Source organism: Nansenia antarctica (genome assembly GCF_963989245.1).
Source record: "Nansenia antarctica genome assembly, chromosome: 3".
NCBI lineage: Eukaryota > Metazoa > Chordata > Actinopteri > Argentiniformes > Microstomatidae > Nansenia > Nansenia antarctica.
The window spans coordinates 50,726,169-50,736,168 of record NC_137688.1 but is presented as its reverse complement, the minus strand read 5'-3'; the positions used below and the strand labels follow the sequence as shown (position 1 = coordinate 50,736,168).

Below are 10,000 nucleotides of genomic sequence, written 5' to 3'. Positions count from 1 at the left end.
CCCCACCATTAGATTAGGATTGATTAGATTAGGTTGACAATACCACACTACATTTGAGTTTAGGGATATCAATGTTATATATTTGTGTATGTTTTATCTTTATGTATTAAATGTTATAATTGTTCCACATTTGAGACCTGTCTTCCCCCCACTCAGCTATTCAGTCGGTGTCCATCATTTTAGTTCAATTTAGTCTATCTATAGTGTTAGTTTAATTTGTGCCACTAAATTGAAATAGTCCACGGGTGTGTATCCCCCCGATACATCTTCCCCATTCTCATACTCCCGAGTCCGAGTAAGTATGATTTGACAGGCAGCTAGACTTAATGCCTTCCCCATCAGCGAGACGTGGTTGTAGAAATTACGTTGTTTTATTGATAAAAAGGGTAAAACTGGAAAGAGAATATAGAAAACTTACATTACTGTCGTGAAACTATTTAACACCCTTCAGTTAACGTAATGTGGAGTCCGTTCATTGATCGATGCAGTCTGTTCAGTTCCCAGTGTGGCATAGCGCGTTCAGCGCTGGACATATGGCATAGCGCGCATGCGAATCATGAAAGCCTATATATTATTATATTTATTAATAGCTCGCATCTAATCGTATCGGATGAGAAATAGACATTAAACGGCATATATAGGCTACACAACAGTAATCACCGCGACAAACAGCTATATTATATTTTAATATGATGACCGGAATATCTCACGTTTGTCCGGTAAATTGAAATCTTCCCGGACACGATGACCGGCACAATTTTTTTCTAACGGAAACCCTGGTGCGTGTGTGTGCGCGCGTGTGTGTGCGCGCGTGTGTGTGCGCGCGAGTGTGTTTGGCTGTTTGGCTCTCAGTGCTCCTGTGTGTGTGTGTGTGTGTCTCTCTCAGTACCTGCTCTTGTGTGTGTGTACCTGCTCCTGTGTGTCTGTGTGTGTGTGTACCTGCTCCTGTGTGTGTGTGTGTGTGTGTGTGTACCTGCTCCTGTGTGTGTGTGTGTGTGTGTGTACCTGCTCCCGTGTGTTGTCTCTCTCAGTACCTGCTCCTCTGTGTGTGCGTGTGTGTGTGTGTACCTGCTCCCGTGTGTTGTCTCTCTCAGTACCTGCTCCTCTGTGTGTGCGTGTGTCTCTCTCATAGGGCTTTCACACCGGCAAAGAACCGTGCCGGTTCGCGTTCGCGTTCGGAAACCTCTGAACCTTGGTGCTGTCTGGCGACGAGCCCGCGTTCATACCAGTGTAACCTGAACCATCCGCGTCATCAACGCTGGGTGATGAAGGGGCGGGATAAACAAAACAATTCACAACTAGATGGCAGCTACTTCACTGGAAAAGAGGATAATATCTTCCACTACTACAGTATCTGAAATAAACACAATTTTCTGTGAAACAAAACAAAAGACACTTTCTATGTGCGTTCTTTTACTAATCAGCTGCTCCATTACTGGAATAGAAATGGCTTACGAAATTCGCGTTCGCGCATGTCCGCGCGCGTGTGCGTGTGTGTGTTTGCTGAGCATGTGAGGAAGATAGAGAGAATAATGACACTTTTGATATTGTTTTTGATCACTAATGATTAGATTTAGATTAGATTACATTTTGTCTACTTCCTCCTTGCTGGTCTCTGCAGCCTAGAATAGGACACACCCACTGACGACGTGACTGTTCTACGTTTTGGTTCGCGCTTGAGAACCACTATTTTTTGGTGCCCGCTGCGAACCAACTTTTCAGGTTCCGAACCAATTGAGCTTCGGTCTGAACGCGCAGGCCGGTTCCAGACGAACCGGCACGGTTCTTTGCCGGTGTGAAAGCCCTATGAGTGTACCTGCTCCCGTGTGTTGTCTCTCTCAGTACCTGCTCCTCTGTGTGTGCGTGTGTCTCTCTCAGGCCTCTTTCACACCGGCAGTTCCGAACGCCGGTTCGCGTTCGCGTGCCGAAACCTCGGAACGTTGGCGCTGTCTGACGAACGAGCCCGCGTTCATACCAGTGTATCGTTCGCCAGACAGCGCCAACGTTCGGAGGTTTCGGCACGCGAACGCGAACCGGCGTTCGGAACTGCCGGTGTGTAAGCCCTATCAGTGTACCTGCTCCCGTGCTGGTCCTGGCTGAACTCCATGATGTGCCCAGCGATCTCCCTCAGCTGCAGGTTGGGGTAGCGGTTGTTCCTGAAGTCCTCCAGCAGGCGGCTGCGGCCGGACGGCATCACGTCCGACATCCCGTAGCGTAACCGTGACGACGGGAACAGCTGGCTGCTGGGGGAGAAGAGGGAGGAGCCGGAGCTGGCGCTGCGGTACTTGGCCTCTGCCCCGGGGGCCGCCGAGATGAAACGCCCACTGCCATTGGTCAGGCCTCCTGAGGACGGGGGGGGCGGGGTCAGAGAGGGGGGCGGGGTCAAAACCGTACGATGTTAAGAAAGCAGAGAAGTGAGAGCAGAGATGCCCTGAGGTGGTGTGAGAGAAAATTATTATATGTAATAAGCTACATTTAAGAATCAAACATCATCTTGGGTTGAATGTCTGCAGCAGACTGTAGAAGATGATTTCCTGTTGTCACACAATAGAACCAGTTTCTCTACTTGAAGCTTGACATAGGCTAAGACAATAGACACATTTACATGATTACAAAGACCTGATTGCCCTACCATCTAGAGCAGTTTTGGACCTTTGTGTTGCCCCAGACCCAGTACTCTAAGACCAGACTAAACCAGTTTGTGGCTATTGTGTCCCCTTTTCACCTTTGTGTAACTAGGAGAAAGTGGGGGCCGGTTTCCCCCCTAGCCTTCTTCAAAATCATCTTCATCAATGTACAAGTCCACACCCATTGCTCATGATTGGTCTAAACCTCACCTGAGGGCGGACCCCTTACCTGAAGGTACCTGATTGTATAAATACTGAGATGAAATGAATGATCTTTACTTTTACGAGGAACTTTCACTGTTAAGACCTGTCTGACGTGCTTGCAAACTTCCTCCAGTGTTTCCTCTATATGCATTTATGAATGAATTTCCTCCGCCACGAATTGATTCAGTCCACACAAAAAAAAAAAAAAAAAAAAAAAACAACTGAACATTTTTGCTGATTAAAATATATCTGATCCTAGATCAGCGCTATAATGGATGTTGACTATAAGTGCACCTAAATCCACGCCCATCTCTCTCTAAGCGCTGATCCAAAATCAGATTAATGACATTAAACATTCAGTTGACGACGTGACACAAGGGCTACTCCTGATTGGTCTAAATGGGAACCGGCATGAGAACCGTGCAGACTCAACCATCCCTGCTGAAAAACTGTCGCAAATTGAAGAACTCGCGCAAGTTGGAAACACTGGGAAACTTTCGCCAAGTTGGACATACTTTTCCTGTTGTGCTGCTCGTTTGGAAGGACATTGGATCCGTGAGTCAGTGTTTTTCAACCTTTTTTGTGCCACGGCACATTTCTTACCTTGAAAAAATCCCACGGCACACCGCCATCCCAAATGTTACAAAATGATACATAGTAGCCTATCATATACGTAACATTATATAACATATATTACTTGTCGTTATACTCACTCAGTGCGAAGCCTGGCCCTGTATGTTGGCCATGTATGCGAGCCTTGCCACAATTTGTCACTTGCAAGCAGCTTTGCGTCATCACACTTCTCATCAGTTAAAACGGTTTTCAGCTCCTCCCGTAACTCAAACACGCGGGCCGGCACTTTTCCGCAGGACAATCATCGGACCGCCGTATGGAGCAATAACGTCTTATGCTGGGCTCCCGTCTCTTCACATAATGCTGCATATAAGCGGCTTTTCAGAGGTCTTGTTTTTACAAAGTTTACCATACGAACAACAGCATTCAACACATCAGCAGGGCTCTACAGCAAAGACATATTACTGAACGGGCCTACCGGGCCCAGGCCCAGGGGCCCCAGAGATCAGGGGGCCCTTTGCATTTCTTGTCGCAGGGATGCCGGTAGAAAATGTCCTACTGTAACTGGGACAAATGAGATTCCTTATATGAACGTAAAAAAAATATTTTGAATATACTTTTGAATATACTATTTTGAACAATTTTATAGGGGCCCACGTCTTGCAAAAAAAAGAGAAGCTTGTGTGGGCTACATAGTTTCTATAGCCTACTCAGATTCTAATGCGAATACAGGCTACATTCCCATTGGATTAATGAGTAGGCTATAGAAACTAGACACTAGAGGGCGCTGTCACTTTGTGTACTGGGGGACAGGTCACGAGGTCAATGTCACGTGGTCACGAGGTCAATGTCATTAACAACGAATTTGAGACTGACAACGCACAGGTAAAATGGAGCACCGTCACACATTAAGTGGAGCAGCTAAACGAAAGATAAAAAAAGCAAAAGAAGCAAAACAATCTGATATTTTACATCATGTTCCTCGAATTTCAAATTTTTTCAAGAATATTACAACAAATGAAGAGAACAACATTAGGGTTGCGGGGGAGGCTGACGAGCCCACCGTGGGAGATGAGCAACAGCCAGAGCCAGTCAGCAGCACTGCTAGTGCTAGTGCGAATGCTGCACCACCAGGGCAACTGTTGGTGCTGGCGAGTGAGGAAGAGGAGCAGGCCGGTGCTCAAGAGGCCAAACGGCAACGCGTGTCGCCTCCGCCGCCTGCTAACACGGAGGATCAGTTACAGACTACTCAAAGAGAGGAGAGCGAGGCTTGGTTTGAAACCGTAACTGACCCAGCTTTGTGGGAGATCACTCAAAGTAAGCGGGCCAAGGCGGTTCTAATTGACAGAGGAGTTAAAGTGTTCCAGAATCGGCGTGCACATTATCTAGCGTCTGTAAGGGATAGTGGGATTGGTGGCAAATCCAGAGTTTTAACAAATGAACAGCTGAAATGCATTTTGCCCAATGGCCAAGTGGTTGATAGAGAGTGGATTACGTATTCCCCATCCACAGGAAATATTTATTGTTTTGCATGCAAGCTGTTGTCCACTAAGTCACATGCATTCGTTACTGGCTATTGTGACTGGAAACACCCAGAGCGAATCGGCGAGCACGAGAGAAGTGAAGAACATCATGCCTGCATGCTTGCCCTGCATCAGAGAATCACATGTGCCACCGTGGACGCCGACCTTATGAAGCAAATCGATGGAGAGAGGCAATATTGGAGAGAGGTGCTTAGGAGAGTTGTCTCCGTCATCAAGTTCTTAGGGGAGAGGGGTCACGCATTTAGGGGGCATGATGAATTGCTAGATTCCCCACACAATGGAAACTACTTGGGCATCTTAGAATTGTTGTCACAATATGACCCGTTCTTGGCTGAGCATATAAGAACGTTTGGACAAAAGGGAAGGGGCAGTGTTTCATATTTATCCTCAACAATTTGCGAACAATTTATAGAACTAATGGGAGAGAAAACTAAACAAGCCATTACAAAGGAATTACATGATGCTAAGTATTTCTCTGTAATAGTCGACTCGACGCCCGATTTATCCCATGTAGATCAGCTTACCTTTATATTCAGATTTGTGAGCAAAACAGGCCATGTAGTGGAACGCTTTCTAGGATTTGAACCCATCACCAGTCACACAGGGGAAAGCTTAGCACACTGTGTTGTCTCAATGGTGCACGATCTTGGACTTGATATAGAAAACTGCCGTGGACAGTCGTATGATAATGCCAGTAATATGTCTGGAAAATACAATGGATTGCAGGCACATCTAAAGAAGAGGAATCCACTTATTCACTATGTCCCCTGTGCTGCCCATTCTTTGAATCTGGTCGGTGTCAACAGTATTGATGCCTGTAGCGATCTAGTTGGCAAATATTTTGACTTGTTGCAGTCTCTATATGCGTTCACCTCCGCCTCCACACATCGCTGGGCCACAGTATTTGGGGATTCAAATATGCCTATAAGTTTAACACTTAAATCTCTCTCCTCTACACGCTGGAGTTGCCGTGCTGACTCAACGAAAGCACTGTGGCAAAATTATGAAAAGATACAAGAGAAGCTTCGGACTTTGTCTACGGATCAGATGGAAAATAGGGCCACGCGCTCTGAAGCAGCTGGGCTCTGTGCGCAATTGGATAGGTTGGAAATGGCGTTCTTGGCCAAGTTTTGGGATACCATATTATCAAGATTTCAAGCAACCAGCGCTATTTTGCAGCAAAGAAATATAGCCCTTTTAACCGCAGTTAGGGCACTTGAATCGTTGCGTGATTTTGTGGCTGCACAAAGAGACCTTTTTGACAGTTTTGAAAGCGCAGCTCTGAGTATACCGGGTGTCAGCCAGACTTACAGACATGATAGCCATCGCAGAAAGAGACGCAAGACTTTTGCTGACGAGAATGGAGAGCAGGATATTGAGCTTGATGGAAGACGCAAGTTTCAGATAGAGACCTTCAATGTTGCCATCGACACGCTTATTCAGAGCCTCGGACACCGTCTGGAGGCCTACGGACACCTGTGCAGTTTGTTCAATGTGCTTTTCTATGTCAAATCCAATGAGTCCAATGCCTCACTCATTGAGAAGGCAAAAGTTCTGGCATCTGCATACCCATCTGACCTAGATGTCAGTTTAGCCGATGAACTAATTCAGCTCAGATCTTTTATTAAGGCTGAAGAGGATAAAAGCCCACAAGGACTACTCCGCGTAATTATCGATCGTGGCCTGCAATCTATGTTTCCAAATGTTTATGTTGCGCTGCGGCTATTTTTTACTCTGCCTGTAACCAATTGCGAAGGGGAGCGGTCATTCTCTGTGCTGTCCAGGATTAAAAACGAACTGCGGACTAAAATGACGCAACACCGTCTCAAGGCTCTTTCTCTCATGGCAATTGAGAGCGAACTGACCAAATCACTGGACTTTGATGATATCGTGGATGATTTTGCACGAAGCAGAGCCAGGAAAAAATGCTTTGCATAAGGTAAGACTATTTTATGATTAATTTAGTCTTATAAAGCCATCCTGTGGTTGCTATATATGACACCATAGTGTTGCCAATTGTTTTTGTTTGAAAGCGGTGTATTTTGTTACTGTACATGTACTGTTGTTGGCTTCAATTGAGTGTGGCATGCCTGTGTTGTAAATCCTGTGTCGTTGAAATACAGGTGAATTTTTTCTAGTTATTGATTGAAAACCTTTATTGTGCTGTTGGCTTTGAGTGTTCCTCCGCTGTAAAACCTGTTGAGATGCAGGTGAACGTAGGCTGTCTTATATGCTGTTGGCATTGTGTTTACTTGCGCAAAAAAAAAAAAAAAAAAAAAAAAATTTGTTTGCGCTGGGGAGGGGGGGGGGCCTTTTTACACGTCCAGGCCCAGGGGCCCATTTTTTCATGATCCGCCTATGCTCTACAGTGCGACCATTTCACTCGCATTTGCGACTAAAAATACATCTGTGCGACTAGAGAAATAAATTCACGAGCACACGTGCGAGTACCGTTTCTTTTTATTTTTTTTATTCTAAAAATAAATCTGCGCGAACCGTGTGGCCACATTTTAAGCCGCCAGCCAGCCCGCTACGACCACGGGAAGTCATGTTAAAAGTGAAGTTACTTCTGTTAAACTGGCGCTAAGCTAACATCGCTAATCGCTAACTCCCTCCTGGGCCTTAAAGAGACAAGCGCCCTTTTCTCATCTCAAGCTTCATTAGCTTCATTAGCTCACCACATCTACAGATTTGGTCCCACACACTCCAGATTTGAACCCAAGGTTACAACCAGGGTTAACTACCCAGGGTAGAAAGTAGAAAGCTCTCAGACCTTCAGAACCCATTGAAAGTAGTGGAGGTACTCCAGAAGTCCAAATGCATCTCTAATCCTAGGAAACCCTAGGAAGCAAGTTGCCTAATGGCATGAAAATGCAACATGTTGTACTTGAGTGTGGCAGAGAGGTGGGACCCCCGGGGATGGTGGTGTGCTAACAGCTAGCCGCCGCAGAGGCACCGTGCTGGGCTGGCCACCTCCACATGTCACCACCCCGGGCAGCATGGGGCTGGGGACTGGTCATCTGGATGTGGGGTAGTTTAATACCCCTAGATGTGGAGTTGTCTGGCCACCGTGTGTGACTGATGTAGCCTGACCCAGCAGCAGGGAGGTGGGCAGCATGGAGACAGACCTCTGCATGGCCTGGCTGGGCTGCTAGCTGACAGACCTAGCCCTAAAGCCTGGCTGGGCTGCTAGCTGCTAGCTGACAGGCATGACATGGATGAATGAATGAACATGCTGCTAACCAGGAGAACTTGACACAGCTAGTTACCATAATACAATGCCATCAACTCTGCGTCTAGTAGGGCTGTAGGCATGGGCCAATGTGTGATTTTGGTGCAAAAATTGCAAAATCACTAATAAAAATGTGTTATAATTACATTTTTCACTGTGCTCCTAAATTTCTTTGTGTGCCCCTAACATTTTTCATTTAGGAGCACATGTGCTCCTAGTGAAAAAGGTTAGCGTAGAGCCCTGATCAGATATCTCCGCTGGGAAGTCTCGGCAACATAGCTGCTTGCTCCATCAGTGCAGACACTTACGCAGCTGTCCCACTGAAGTCCTCCCCTGTTGTTGTTTTTATGCAATGTCTTGCAAAAAAGACATTTTCTGTGATTGTGTCTCCATCCACAAAGCGTGCATTGGCCAAGAGTTGAGCCAAGACTCAAGTTGCAAAGCAAACTGCCCACTGCCACGTATCTTCTCCAAAACAACATTTTCGACAATGCGTCTGGCAATCGTCTTAATGAATGAATGAAACAATGTAGGTTATTTTTTATAATCTTGGGGTATGGGGCGGGCATACAATCGTTAGGTTTTTCAGTCACGTATTCACACACCCTCCTGTCAATCACTTGGAAGAGGCCGCTTTGCGGACGGCGATACGCTTTTCTCTGACTGTTACCATTCTTAAGCCGATCTTTTTGGGCTCGTCAACTTCTAACATTACACTCTGTAATATCATATTTCTTGGCTGCTGGACAGTTGTTTGATGCCTCTGCTTCATTGACCACCATGGTCTTAAAATTGGCATCATAACTCCTCCTCTGTTGTTTGACCAACCACTTGAGCCACTTTTTTCGAGCTGGTCCGAGTGTGTCTCTGCGGTGTCTCTCCGCGGGTGTGTGTGTGAGTGTGTCTCCATCTCTCCAGGCACCGTCACTGGGGTGTGTGTGAGAGGGAGAAACACGGTGGCTCGCGTGGGGAACAGTCTTTTGGCGCCATACGTTGTTGTGAATTAATATTGACGTGTAAAAGTCTAGGGCGCGAATATAAGACGATGCAACTTTTTCAGACTTTTTTCTGGGGAAAAAACCCCGTCTTATATTCGGGTCAATACGGTAAGTGGAATTTGATCATTTCTCACGGCACATCTGATGATCTCTGGTTGAAAAACACTGCCGTGAGTAACGTAAACCTTCAGAGCTGATGGATGGAAACCGGTATCACAAGTTTATATTCTGTATATCTATTTATTTATTTTTTGCCATCCTTTTTGGGATTTTGAGCGCGCGTGCGCGGTCCATGCGCGCGCGGATAGGGTTCTCCGCCACGAATGTACAAATTCCTGGAGGAAACACTGTCCTCCTTCTGCAGAAGATTATTAAATATCTTTTCTTATACATCTTGAAACGAAACAGGCTGCCATTATTGAATAATTTACTCTAACAGTGGTCTGGTGTGGTCCAGCACCACGGCCTAACAGTACACACACACACACACACACACACACACACACACACACACACACACACACACACACGTCGGCTTGGGTCAGAACCCGGCTAAACGTTTAGAGCAGCGCATAACGGATGTTAGGATAACACTGAGAGATATTGATTTATTAATAAACAGAACTACAAGGTCATAGCCCCCTAGTATAAAGACAGACAGACAGACAAACAGAGAGACAGACAGAGAGAGAGAGGACAGAGAAACAGAGAGAGAGACAGAGAAACAGAGAGCGAGATAGACAGAGAGACAGAGAAACAGAGAGAGATAGACAGAGAAACAGAGAGAGAGACAGAGAAACAGAGAGAGAGACAGAGAAACAG

General features: G+C 46.1%; 1 protein-coding gene across 4 annotated transcripts in view; it reads right to left on the bottom strand.

Moving 5' to 3' along the window:
• The window catches only part of pum1 (pumilio RNA-binding family member 1), a 57,031-nt gene that overhangs the window by 8,095 nt on the left and 38,936 nt on the right, over positions 1-10,000 (bottom strand). For all 4 annotated transcript variants that reach the window (XM_080526795.1, XM_080526792.1, XM_080526793.1 and 1 more), the window contains one exon: positions 2,076-2,343. In XM_080526795.1, the coding sequence (XP_080382921.1) occupies positions 2,076-2,343 (268 nt within the window). The remainder of the gene's footprint in view (positions 1-2,075; positions 2,344-10,000) is intronic.